Source organism: Eurypyga helias, unplaced genomic scaffold, assembly GCF_000690775.1.
Source record: "Eurypyga helias isolate BGI_N326 unplaced genomic scaffold, ASM69077v1 scaffold50359, whole genome shotgun sequence".
In the NCBI taxonomy this organism is placed as follows: domain Eukaryota; kingdom Metazoa; phylum Chordata; class Aves; order Eurypygiformes; family Eurypygidae; genus Eurypyga; species Eurypyga helias.
Genome location: NW_010274953.1, coordinates 1 through 13508, shown reverse-complemented (window position 1 = coordinate 13508; position 13508 = coordinate 1). Strand labels below are relative to the sequence as shown.

Genomic DNA, 13508 nt, shown 5'->3' with positions numbered 1-13508 from the left:
CCTTAGAGGATATAAGTTTCTATACTTACACGTGTAGGAATTCCTTACAATGGAATAAGACGCTGTGGCCATTAAGGAGTGACTGTGGCAACTGAAGTGGCTGTGTGCATAATCGGAATGTCCCTGCTGTGTGAGGGTATCCGCTGCCCATCATCAGGGTGCAGAGCCAGGTAGAAGTTTACTCTTCTGGAAGTGGCAGAGCTCGTAACAGACAGCTGATAAACCCTCTTCAATATTTGGCACACAACTTCCGTAGTGTCGGAGGATGCAAATAACTGTGTTCTGTCTGTGCAGGTTGTGGACAGCGGTAGATATGGAAAGGCTGGTTGAACGGTTGGAGAAGGCTGTAGAGCGCCTGGAGACGGTGTGCCAAGGACCTGGCATGTGTGGAGATGGCTCTTCCAAAGGTAAGGCCCCGAGCACCCCACGGGAGCCGCTGTGCCGGTGCAGCAGTGCCAGGCGTCAGGAGCTGTTGCCGAGTGGGTGGTGCTCGTGCAGGGCACACAGAGGGCTCTCGGACGCGCTGGCTGGGCGCAGAGGGGAAGTGAGTTTTGCAGCAGATACCGCGCAGACGCAGAGAGGCCTGCGGTTACTGTCCCGCTAAGATAAGGACTTCCTGTGGCTGCAGCGCTTCCCCCGTCTGCGTTCAGCTGCGTGCTTCAGGCCGAGACGTGGGGGGTGGGGGGAAAGGCAGGTTCGGCATGGAGCGGGTGGGAGGTGCAGCCCAGGAGCCCACCCAGTGCCTCTGGGTGATACCTGCGCTCTGGTTCCTTCTCCACAGGAGTGGCTCAGTACGTGCAGGCTTTCGATGTCCTCCTGGCTGGCCCAGTAGCTGAGTACATCAAGATCAGCAAAGAAGTTGGCGGAGATGTGCAGAAGCACGTAAGGACTCCTGTTCTCCCTCCACCCTACATCCCCACCGATGCTGCTTGTTCTTCAGGGCTGTTAGGGGCCAAGTTTGCTGGCAGTGTTTGCATTCCTTTTGCCCTGTGTTCTAGGATGTTTATAATCCTCAAGGATTCAAAACGGGTGCAGATGCCCAGATAACCTCCAGCAAATTGCCACCTACACATGCTGTGAATCAAACCTCCTTGAAATCTTCGTTAGTTGGGTGCTTACCTCTCTTTATGGACTTTGGTGCCTGCCTTTAGGAGGCCTCTAAACTTCCCAGCCCAAGAGCTGTTGTCAGTTTTCTTTGAGGATGGGTGTCTCCAAGAATATGTGCTTTGGGATCAGCAGAGCCGCTTTCTTACAGACTGGGAACTGCGAGCGAGGAGCGGGGACCGGAATGACTATCAGTGTTACGCTGGGTACAAGGGGAGCTCTCTCATGTTTCTCCCTGTTTGTAGGCTGAGATGGTTCACGTGGGCTTGATGAGTGAGAGGGCTCTTCTGGTGACGGCATCCCAACATCAGCAGCCAGCAGAGGTAAGTTGCCCAGAGAAGCTGTGGATGCCCCATCCCTGGATGTCTTCAAGGCCAGGCTGGATGAGGCTCTGAGCAACCTGGGCTAGTGGAATGTGTCCCTGCCCATGGCAGGGGGGTTGGAACTAGATGATCTTTAACGTCCCTTCCAACCCTAACCATTCTATGATTCTATGATTCCTGCAGAGCTGGGGATGGCTGTAGGCAATCGGGGCTGTTAGAGTTCCTCCGGAGGAGGTCTGGAGACACTTGCATCCATGAGCTGAAAGCGTGACCTGTTCTGGGTGCTCACCCAACACTGGGCAGAATTTCAGAGACTGATTCTTAAGAGCTGCAGAACTGGCATTTCCCAGACATGAGAGCAACAAGTTCTCTATCTGTCAGAGCAGCGTGTGAGTGTCATCTCCCAGTGTCTGTCTGGAGTTTCACCTGGCACCAGCGCTGTACAATCACTGTTCCCTCAGATGCAACCTGCAGACAGGAACTTCTCTGAGACAGGAGCCGCAGTGGGATTTGCGTAGAGTGAGCTTTTCATCATGTGATGCTTTCAGGCGTCAAACTCTTTCTGAAGTGTAACAGACACTTGTCTCTCTCGAATGGTCTCTGAATAATAGCTAGGCTTTTAGGATTGATTTGTCCTTAGTGAGTAATTTAACACTTTACCCTGGGCTGCTGCTTCTCAGCAGGCTGTGTGACTGAGAATCTGATCCTGAATGCGTTGGCTTTTCCCTGCTGAGAACTGTTTTTCCTGAGCAACAGGATCCTGCCTTGCTTTTCTTTGCAGTTATTATCTGGCTCAGTCATGGCTTCTGCAGTTAACACTGTGGTGGCTGGATTTTTGTGCTACTTTCCTATTCGCTGCAAAATATATCTGCATCGTTTTCCCCAAACTCAGCACTGGAGGGTGGTTTGTGTTTCACCAGGCTGGTGGGGACACTGCTCTGCATAGCCTCTAGCCTGGGAATCTGCTTACAGATTCCATCGACATGTTATTTAAATAAAGGATTATGAACAACCACCTCTGTCTAGTGTAGGTCTTTGTGCAGGTTGTTTTGTAAGAGTCTGGTTGGTTCTGGAGTAGCCAGTTTAAAATGCAAAATGTATGAACTCTCATTGCCTGTGGGGAGGAATTTCCCCATCCTGTTACCTGATAGTGGCACCAGGCTGGAGCTTCTGAAAGTACAGCCTGGCCAGTGGTCCTTGGGGCCTCGGTTTTCCTCTAAACTGAGGAAGGGACAGCAAATGGAAAAGCCAAGGCTTTGAAAAGCAGGTTTTGCCCAAATTTGTCCCTCACTGCTGCCACCAGCAGGAGAATTTCTGATCTTAGAGGAAAGAAAAGTTGCCCAAGAGGCATCTCTGGAAACGTGTAATTGGCTGCTCTGACCTCAGAAGACTTCTGAGCATTTTCAGTCAGCATTCCAAGTGAACAACACACAGAAACAGTTTTTATCATCCAAATATTAAAGGTTTGTGTTGACTTGAGAAGTAACGTGAATCCTGAGGTCCAGCTTGATGGGGCGAGTTGAGATTTTGCTGCAACTCCGATTGTAATGCAGGCTGTAGCTCCCAAACTGCAAAAACCTGCTCGGCACCCCCTTTCTCTGAGGGTTGTTAAAGGAGGGGAAAAATTTGACAAACTGTCTTGGAACAAAAGAATTCAGGAAAGGCAAATGCTATTTCTGTCCTCGTTACTAACAAGCTTTGTCAGTGTCTCTTGGATTGAACATGAGTCACAGTTCTTGGCGTACTCCCATAGTACCAATCCAGTTGGGAGCTATGACTTCAGCTCTGGAGGAGCTAGGCTGTGGGACCGAGCTCGGCTCGCAGGGAGGGCCAAGCCTGGACAGGAGCTGTAGCAGTAACTTGTGCCAGTTGGAATCTTCCTCCAAGTGACCATCATCTCAGCAGAGCCACCAGTAAAGATATGCAGCCATTCCAGAACAGTACTGATGTTCTTAATTGTTATTGTCCCTCTTGTCTTGGCAGAATGCGTTCTCTTCGCTTCTGAAACCGATTTCAGAGCAAATCCAGGCGGTGCAGAATTTCAGGGAGAAGAACCGTGGTAGCAAACTGTTCAATCACTTATCAGCAGTCAGCGAGAGCATCCCAGCCCTGGGCTGGGTAGCCATGGTAAGAACTGCAGGGGGAAGTGGTTTCCTTGGGCTGGTGGGAAAAGTCTGGCTCCCTGGTCAGCTGTTCCATGCCCATGTCATCTTTCTCCTTTAGGCTCCAAAGCCTGGTCCCTATGTGAAGGAAATGACTGATGCTGCCATGTTTTACACCAACCGGATCCTCAAGGAGTACAAGGATGTGTAAGTTCACCTTCTCCCTTAAAGATGTCATTGCACACGGCTAACTGCGTGTGTAGGGGCTGCTCCAGTATCTAACCACAGCTGCCTTGGTCTTTAATTCATTCTTCTTTTTAAAGGCAGGGTATATTTATAAAGCCTCACTTAGCTGTTCTTTCCTGATCCTTAGGGACAAGGTTCCTCACGTTCTTGTTGCAGCTGGAATCCCTCTTAGCAATTATTGCTTCTCTTGTCTCAGCATTATCTGGTGGTTGAACTGTTTCCTAGGGCAGCAAGTTGTGTCTTGGGAATGGAAGTACCAGACTCCTCAATTAATGGGTTTCGGTGCAGAGCAGGCCTGTGGCTTTCTGCCTGCAGCAGCAAGACTGAAGCTAGAACGCAGTGCTGGAGGTGTGGGGCCGCTGTGCTGGTCCAGCTGCGTCTTGGCTGTAGACTGAGGTGGAGAGATGTAAAGAACTCTTTGTAGCCTTTGGGTTTTAATAGGAAATGCACCTGCTCATTCCTCATCTCCTTGTGTCCTCAGAGATAAAAAGCAGGTGGACTGGGTGAAAGCTTATCTGAGCATCTGGACAGAGCTGCAGGCCTACATCAAAGAGTATCACACCACAGGGCTGACTTGGAGCAAAACAGTAAGTGCTGGCTACCTCTGCAGGAGTTCCTAGAGGAGGATTGCATGGTTATTGCAGCAGATGTGAAGCTTGTGCAATTGCCTTTCCTCTTGCTGGCCTCTTACAGGGTCCTGTGGCAACGGAAGGGGCTAAATCGCCATCCGCTCCCCCAGCCGGGGCTGCGCCTCCCCCACCAGGCCCTCCTCCCCCCCCTGCTCCTGCCCCCACCAGCTCCAGCACAGACGACTCTGCCTCCCGCTCCGCACTCTTCGCCCAGATCAATCGGGGAGAAGGCATCACCTCTGGTAGGTGGGAATGGCTGGCGGAGGGAGGGCAGCTGCGAGCGAGAGGAATGCAGTGCCGCGAATCCCTGTTTTGCTGCTGTCCCTCAGTACACCTGCTTAGGAAGGAGCTTGCAGTAACAAAAGACCATCTGGTCCCAGCGTGAGGCTGGGAGCCAGGAGCGGTTGCACAGGACAAAGGCAGCACATCTGAGTGAGAACCCTCAGCCTCGCCTGTCGGTGTAGCAAGAGATTAGTCTGCAGCTGAAAGGACAGTGAGCCCTTTGGTTGCCATACAAAAGGTGCAGTTTTGCACATGTTCATAGTTGCACAAAGCTTACCCCTTTTTTGGTTACCTGCTTAGCTTGTCAGGACATGTGAAACAATGGCGAGGTGCTTGGCTGGAGGCTTTTTCCACCTGCACAGGGGAAGAGCCGGCGCCTTCTGGTTCTACAATACATCTTGTTCTCCCATCAGAATTCTTGCTCCCTCCTTCGCTTGCTGTCCCTCGTGCTTGGCATTGATTTAGGCCCAGTCTCAGTAATTCAGCTGCATTTTGAAAAACGTGATCGTGATTGTCGTCATCACCAATGGCTGGCGTTTGTGAAACTGCATGCCCGGAGGAGAGCTGCACCTCAGCTTTGACTTCTCTTGCAGGCTTAAGACATGTTTCAGATGACATGAAAACCCACAAGAATCCAGCACTGAAGAACCAAGGGGGTCCTCTGAGAAGTGGACCCAAACCTTTCACTGCTCCCAAACCAGCCTGCAATGCTAATCCCTCCCAAAAAACCTCCCCGAAGGCCCCCGCGTTGCTAGAATTAGAGGGCAAAAAGTGGAGAGTGGTGAGTGCCTGGTGTTGGCAGGAGTGGGGTGGAGGGAGGGGAGCTTTGCAGCAGGGATGGAAGGTCTCCTAAAGAGAGGAGAGGCACCAGCCTGAAGGTACATGGAGTTTGCTTTTACAGGGCCTGCGCTGCCCTGCCGTTCACATGGATTAACCAGTCTGCGTTCCAAAATAACGTACGTTTTCCCTGCCTCTTCAGGAAAACCAGGAGAATGCCACTAACCTGGTAATCAGTGACACAGAGTTGAAGCAGGTAGCCTATGTTTTCAAGTGCACAAATAGTACGCTCCAAATCAAAGGCAAGATCAACTCCATCACCCTTGGTAAGTGGAGAAACCCTGAGAACGGCTGCTGCGTGCCGGTGTGTTTGCAGGAGGCTGAATCTCCAAAACATTTCTGTGACCACTCTGTCTTGCCTTTGCAGACAACTGTAAGAAGCTAGGGCTGGTGTTTGATGACGTGGTGGGCATCGTGGAGATCATCAACAGCAGGGACGTTAAAGTTCAGGTGAGTGCCTACGACCTGTTCTCTGCCTGGAGCATGACTGATGCACTGTACGGGGTGTCTGTCGCATCTGCTGCTTGGAGTGGGTTTATTTCCAGAACAGGAATGTGCATCTGTGGAGAACATCTGTGAAATGCCATCTATCTTACTCCTCTGATGCTGCCAGCCCTTAGGAAAGGGTGGAAATTGGCCTCACTGAGCTGTGAATCACAGAATCACAGCACGGTTTGGGTGGGAAGGGACCTTAAAGCCCACCCAGTGCCACCCCCTGCCATGGTCAGGGACACCTTCCACTAGACCAGGTTGCTCCAAGCCTCATCCAGCCTGGCCTTGGATGGGGCATCTGTAAAGCATTACACTCTGTGAGGATCCAGCCTGGCCTTGAACACTCTCAGGGCTGGGGCATCCGTAAAGGATTACTCTCTGTGAGGTGGGCAGTGCAGCATGACTGCCGAGGCAGGAGGCCAGCAGTAGAACGTACTCTGATTCCAGTTTTGGTATCTGATTTGGGATGGTCGATTTGTCCAGTGTTCACTGTGGTTTCATTCTGAAGAGATCCAAACAAGAAATAACCTTGGATTTTTGCCAAAGGTGGGAGCACTTGAATCCAGCCTGTCTGTGGTGTGGGGCTGGAGTCAAACCTCTTGCCTCGAAGCCAAGCGCAGAATTAAAATACTGATTGCCCGGTTCACGCTAATGCTCCTCTAACTGCTGCTTTGCCCACCCTGGTAGGTAATGGGTAAAGTGCCAACGATTTCCATCAACAAGACAGACGGTTGCCACGTGTATCTGAGCAAGAACTCCCTAGACTGCGAAATCGTCAGTGCCAAGTCATCAGAGATGAATGTCCTTATTCCCACCGAGGGGGGTGACTTTGTAAGTGCTAACTCTTGAAAACCTTGTGGTCTTCTTGCGGCTGGGGTAATGCAGGGCAGGATGTCTGTTATGGTGAGCTCGGAGGGGTCAACGATAGACTCGAGACTTGAGGGTTGTGAATGATCATCAGATGCTAAAACCAGCAAATCAAGTTGTCTTTACAGTGAGGTATTTGCTGGTTTGTGGGAGCTTCTTCCTCAGGATCTCCTGAGGGGCCGAACAGGCAGTGTTTGCGGTGCAGGACATAGGCCTTTCTTAGATACACGCTAAAGCAGTGGGAGTAGTTACCAGTCGCGGTCACAAACTGTTTTCTGAGAACAGATTTCTATTTTTACTCCCCAGACCGAATTCCCTATCCCAGAACAGTTCAAGACAGTGTGGAACGGTCAGAAGTTGGTTACCACTGTGACGGAAATTGCTGGCTAAGAAGAAAAGCTCCAAGGCTCACGCCCTTCCCTGGCCCTGCTGTGGGACAAATCTGCTTTCAGATGATTCTCTTAGATTTCTTGTACCTTTCTGCTCTCAAACTGCTTCTCTTCTACCCGAGAGACACAGCTACCTGCCGTCACTGAAATACCTCTGGCTGGGGTTTGGTGTAGGTGGCGGGTCAGTTATCGTTCACATCTATTAGCAGGAAGGTGTATTTCCCCTCCCTCTCCCCCTTTGTGCGATCTAACTGCACCAATTGATCGAGTCAGATGTTTGGTGAATGTCACAGCCAGTACTGGCAGTTGGCTTTCGGAGTGTTGTTCGGGTTTTTTTGTATTGCCTTTAAGCAAACTGTTCATGTGAGATAGGGATGTTGTCCCCTTTTTAACAAATAATGGTTGATGTCAGGGTCCAGAGTACCCAGTTGCTATGGCAGATGTCTCTCCTGGAAGCTGCTACTTCCAGCTCTATGTACTAGTTGGTGGCATTACGGGACATGAGAATGGCTTTGTTGGACCAAAGGCTGAGGACCTGGGCCGTAGCATTCCACCCTGATTTCTTTTTCATCATTCCTACTAGCTCAGTGTATTTCTGCCTGTGCCATGACAGGAGGCTTCATATTAACCAGTGCCACAGGAAGACTGCAGTGCAGTCTGCGGTTAACCCCCCCGGCAGTCTGGCTGGTAGCTTGGAGCTGAGCACCTCCTATTCCATAAGCCCTCCACCCTCACAAGGGAATCTTTGCCCCAGGGCTTCCTTCTCAGAGCAGCTGAACTCAGGTTCAGTCTTCCAGGACAGTTCTTCTGAACCTGTCCCCTCCTGCAGAGGAAGGGTCTCCTCCATTCCAGGGTCAGTAGTGCAGTATTGTAAATACCCGAGTTGGATCAGGGTGGTTCATCACTCTCTTCCTTATCTGCAGTCGGTCCCCGTCAGGTGAATCCTCTCGACCTTCCCTTCCCCTGTCGCTTGGCTCTTTAATTTGGTGGAAGCTCGTAGCCTCTGTTCCAGGGCCCTGGAGCAGAGGGATGGATCCAAGACACAGTACTGTACTGACCCATAAAGGGAGCTGCACGTGCTTTGACCTTCATTTTTCCAATGCCTCGGGTGGCATAAGCATATCTTAAATGCGTTTCCTCTGTAAAGTGTCAATGTTCTTTTTCTCTAGGACAAAACTTACAAAAAAAAAATATGCAATTTTTTTATTTTGAGACTGTCCTGTGACTTGTACTTGTCTTCTCCTGAGGCTTGTGAAAAAACCTTTCTTATGTACTTAAGATTATACAGAAGATAGAATAAAGTTAATGCCAACTTGCTCATTACAGTGGCTTTTGTTTATTCTCTGGGGACACGAAGGACCTCGGGTAGGTCAGGATGCCCCTTGCTGCCTGACCCGGCCTGGGCTGCTTGGAATGCTTTCCTCCTGGGGAAGTAGAGACTTCCCTCAACTCCAAATGTCAGCAGTTGTCAAATACCCCACCTGGTTTTTTTTTTTTGTTTTCCCCCAGTTGGTTAGATGTAAAGTTCTTTATTGATTTCAGTTGCTGTACAAAAGTGCATAAAACAAGCCATTAGTTGAAAACTGTTCAAGCTGTTAATACCCGTTCACTTCAAACCCCTCCTTTTTCCCCAGAAACCCCTAGATTTGGCCCTTTTCCCCATCTTACAGCCCTGTAAGTCTACTTGCTGATCCCTGTAAGAGATGCAGCACTCCTGCACTAGTGATTTGGGTTAATACTGCCGTTGCATCCTGCAAGGAACAGGTGATGGGGAAGACAAACCTCTGTGCAGCCAATCGCTTTGCCATCACCGAGCAATCACAGCCACAACTCTGAGAATGGAGCAGACTCCCCAGGGCCAGTGCAGGATGGAGCTCTCCACAGCTAGCATGAGGCTCCAACCACCCATACTGGAGTGTAATTACAGACAGACAAATCCCAGTCTCCTGCAGTTTAAAAGGTGCCATCTCTGCACGCCCTGGAACCGCTGAGCTAAACCCCCTTTTCCCCTTCCCCAGATCCCTGCAGGCCTGGACACACAAAGTGCTGTTGCGCAGTAGCAGCTGCGTTAACTACAGTGGTAGACCCTGCCCCGTGCTCCCCGGGTGCCTCCCCTGAGCTTCACTGCAGGAAGGGGAGGATAGTGGTGTAAAACCACTCTTCTGAGAAGTGCAGGTGATCGCCTTTCACCCCCAGGAACACCAGCTTTCCTGCTTTGTCCATCTCCTGCAGCCCCAGGCGATCCTGCGGAGAGAAGGATGACCATAGCTTCCCGGGGCGCTGGGAACGCGGCAGGGAAAAAAGCATGGATAGTTAGGGACTGTCCTTGCAGCAGAAAGGGCTGGCAGGCTAGGGCGGGGTCCACTTCTGCTCTTTAGCTTCTCACAGAGGGGAAAAAAAGGCCTTTTGGGTGACTTATGGCAAGGTTTTAAAAAGGAGCAGAGATACTGAACACATGCTGAAGGGGATCCTGAGCCAGGCATGACACCACAACTGTAATTCCCACTGCCAGGACTGGTCCAGAGAGAAACGCCTTCCCAAACTGCTACTGGCAAGAGTAGGCAATGCCCCAGGAACGGAACATGGTGAGCAGAGAAGAGCTGTAGGACTTAAAGCTCCTCCAGGCCCCAGGGATGCTACAGAGTGGAAAGAGCAGAAAGCCCTCAGCCCCCAGCAGAACGTACCTCTGTGTACAGCGAGGTCTCCTTCAGCGGGATGGTCTCCTTGGCTTGGCCCTTCTTGTAAAACCCAAACCACTGTCAGAATGAAAACAGGGAACAGTTGCTGAAGGGCGCCCAGGGGATAAGGAGGCTTTCACCAGCTCCTGCTGGAGACATGCTGCTGGAGACAGGGCAGTATCAGGCCTGTGTTTGTGCTCAGCCTGCTCCTGGCCAGTCTTGAGTTCCACCACCAACGGACAACCAGAAATGAGCAAAAAAAGAACCAAAACGCCACCCAAAAGCAGCACCCTGTCTCACCTCAGAGATCGGAGGGTCAACCATGGTATCATTGAGAAATTTCACCATCACAAACTTTTTCAGAGCCATCAGGTTTGTCTTGTACGTCTCGTTGATGCCCTGGATGAAAGCAACAGAGGACAGATCCAAGTCCCCGGGAAGCCCAGTAAGACGGGTCGGGGGAACTGGCTATCCCTGCGAAGGAAACCCTGGACTGCACCAGACTAGGAGGCAGGAATGTGCATTTCTGTAGACAGCCCCCCTTGGCTGTGCTCATGGCATCCAGCCTCCCCTCCAGGCTGGGATGGGCCTCCTCAACCTTCCCAGGGGACAGAGAGGATTTGCCCATTTGGCAGATGATGGGTGGGCTCAGCACATGGCATACCCACACCAACCCCTCCAAGAGCACAGTGATGCAGGAACTGCTCTGCCACAGACAAGTCTCATTCATAAACCCGCCAAGGAAAATGCTTGATGCGCTCCTGGGATGCAGGGCACAAAATGCTCCCCTTCACATTCCAGCAAAACTACTGCCAGGGAGAACCAACAGGAAGGAACTTGCTGCTAAGGTTCCTGCTCTCCTGCTAGCATTAATCATCAGCTAGGTCCTTACCCTCTCCTGATTTATGTCAGCCAAAAAGATGCTGTTCTTCCTGTAGTCCTCCTCCTTCAGAGGGTCGTGCCAATACTCAGCTTGTACCAAGCTGGAGAAGAGAGAAACCAAAGATCAGACCGGAAACCCAGAGCTTCTCATGCAGGCCCGGCCCCCGTCGCTGCAGCCTGACGAATATACTCACTGCTCTTGAACAGCTTGCGTGTAGGCGCCCAGATCCAGCGTCTTTCGGATCCAGTCACAGATATGGGAGCTCTCACCAGGACAGCGTGGAAAGCCGTACACGCCTGGGGTACAGAGACGTTAACAACTCGGTGAGCCAAACTGCAATCCCTTAATCCCTCCGGCTGGTAAAGAACCACCCTCTTACAGGGCAGTGGCAAGAATTACCCAGAGAATCAGGCAGCCTTTAATCCCCCAATCTCATTAGACAGCCCTCCTGCCCCTGGGCACTGTTACACACAAAGATAACAGATGATGTTCTTGAGCTGAGGGTGTTGCTCTGGAGAACGGGGGCATGCAGACAAGCGGAACACTGTCCAGCTCGCCTGGCATGTTCCCAGGAGGCCTCACTACAAGTCTTCCCACTACACTACGAAGAAATAGACTGAAGCCATGGAACATCTCAGGGGAGAGTATTTGAAATTCATTGCCAGCCACTCTTAACTGCAACCTCTTACATTCCATTTCATGCTGCCTCTTTAATCCACTGCAAAAAGCACCTCCCTTTCCCTTGGGGCTTCCAGATGCCAACTATAAAATACCCTTGGGACCCAGACAGTTTAGCTTCACAAAGGCTTTTGCTCTAAGTTAGAAATTTCTTCTCCCAAAACAACTAGTCCCAAAGTATATAAGCATTCAACCCAGACAAAAGCCATTGACTTACAAAGGTCCCTTCTCGCTGCCAGTTAAGCATGACCAAGACAGAAGATAATGCAGTCGGCTAAAACTGGCCCAAAGCAGATCACCAGATTCAGACAGGAACAAAGGAACAGTTTAATTCACAAGAAAACAGTCCATTTTTAGGAAGAGCCTAAAGAAAAAAAAAATCCTCCTGCCAACAAGCACCCCCCCCTCTTTGCAGTGGTTAAGAGACAGATCACTTCCGAAGACACTACCTTGGTGCTGCCCTCCAATGGAGATCAAATTGAGCATGGGAGGGGAAGGACACCTCTGGGCCACGGCTCTCCTGTGGAGAAAGAGGAAGGGGCTGAGCGCTCCGCATGCCCAGGCCACCAGTACTGGCTCACAGGCAGCCCTCAGCGTGCCACTGCTGGGCAAAAGGAATTAACCCTTCCTGGAGGAGGGCTACAGGCAAACACATTCTTGCCTCTACCAAGGAGTTTGTCAGTTTAGACCTGCTCAGTACTTCGAAAGAGTTTTAAATCAGAACCAAAACCTAACAGAAATCACTGGAAAAGGAACAGAAACGTAAACGTACAGGAACTGGCCTCCCTGGGAGAAGCCCATTGCGTTGTAGCCGCCTTTCAGGTGAGGGTCCTTTGCGAGCTGGCTGCACACCTCTCTCACTTGATCATTCACATTCATAAAGAAGCTGTTTTCCATATCCTGTTGGATTAGCCAGATTAGAAATTACAATTAACACCTTTACAATGGTTTACGTTATTTTAATCTCTACACACAGATCACTGACAGTTCTGCTTTTGAAACAGGACCTTAACTTTCACAATATGACACAAGAGAAATTCAAGTTTGGAGACTTCCCTCCACTGGGCCTCTGTTCCTGCTCTGCCTGGCGAAACTGCCTCATGCGGAACAGTGACATTTCCCCAAACTTCTCAACAATTTGAGTCCTCTCAGATTTTCTACCCATATATAATAAAATCAAACTTCACCCAGCTTTTCCAGATCCCAGAAAATAACATGCCTTGCAGATTATCCCAAGAGACTATTTAAAGTAATTCTGTAGGGCTACACAAAACACGAAGGCACAGAAAAAGCCTGTCTTTTTATTGTACTGAAGATGTATAATGAACAAATGGTTCTAAGTCCAAAAGGATGGCAAGGGATAAAGCTCTATTTTAGCACAGCATCTTTTCATGTGTCTTTGTATTACCTGGAGTGGTGAGAGAACACTAATCAGTGGATTTGCACATTAATCCAATTTAGACTAGGGATTTGGTTTTCCCCAGTTCTTTCTGCAGGTATTATCCAGACTTTATTGGTTTGTACCTGATAAAGCTGTTTACTTCACACAGAAAAAAAAAACCAGCAGGGAAAACACCACGCACATCTTTGTGGAACCACGTTAATGACAGGCTGCAATAACTATCACACCTCCAGATCCACACACCACCCTGCCAGGCAGGAACGCGAGTGACAGCACAATCACCTGTATCAAGCTGCTTCCAATCTTGAGGGATAGAACATAAATCCCTGGTATTTTATTCTCCACTATTTTTTTAATGTAGCCCATGCTCTGTGGATTACAGCAGCTGTCTCCTGTGGAAGAGAAGCCCACGAAGCACCGTCATGGCACCGCCCAGGCCACCACCTCGCCTTCACAAACATACCAGGGTCCTCCTGATGCAACGGGGCCAGGAGCTGCCAACGCACACACGGGCCCGGGGAAGGAGGGTCGGCATTTCCCGGCCTCCGCAAAAACCCGCGCACCGGAGGATGGAGTAGGACACCGGAGCGGGGCCG

The 13508-nt window shown here is 50.5% G+C and overlaps 2 protein-coding genes across 2 annotated transcripts; one reads left to right on the top strand and one right to left on the bottom strand.

Moving 5' to 3' along the window:
• Window positions 1–313: 313 nt before the first annotated feature.
• On the top strand, window positions 314–7600 carry CAP1 (CAP, adenylate cyclase-associated protein 1 (yeast)). The gene is made up of 12 exons (XM_010159943.1): window positions 314–407; window positions 782–882; window positions 1350–1427; window positions 3411–3554; window positions 3651–3736; window positions 4257–4362; window positions 4469–4646; window positions 5280–5467; window positions 5666–5789; window positions 5891–5973; window positions 6703–6846; window positions 7189–7600. The coding sequence occupies exons 1-12, from the start codon at window positions 314–316 to the stop codon at window positions 7270–7272; spliced, it is 1410 nt and encodes a 469-aa protein (XP_010158245.1). The 3' UTR covers window positions 7273–7600.
• A 1670-nt stretch (window positions 7601–9270) lies between these two features.
• Window positions 9271–13304, bottom strand: PPT1 (palmitoyl-protein thioesterase 1; the record flags this gene model as incomplete). The annotated part of the gene is made up of 8 exons (XM_010159944.1): window positions 9271–9515; window positions 9956–10027; window positions 10250–10348; window positions 10842–10932; window positions 11026–11128; window positions 11960–12030; window positions 12283–12410; window positions 13195–13304. Coding segments are annotated over 8 exons (797 nt in total), but the record flags the coding sequence as incomplete, so codon positions are not given.
• Between the last annotated feature and the right edge of the window lie 204 nt (window positions 13305–13508).

Excerpts from the sequence above, each read along its gene's own strand:
- CAP1 (XM_010159943.1), top strand. The coding sequence starts at position 314 with ATGGAAAGGCTGGTTGAACGGTTGGAGAAGGCTGTAGAGCGCCTGGAG. Across the intron at positions 408-781 it reads TGGAGATGGCTCTTCCAAAG|GAGTGGCTCAGTACGTGCAG; the intron begins GTAAGGCCCCGA and ends CCTTCTCCACAG. Across the intron at positions 4,363-4,468 it reads GGCTGACTTGGAGCAAAACA|GGTCCTGTGGCAACGGAAGG; the intron begins GTAAGTGCTGGC and ends GGCCTCTTACAG.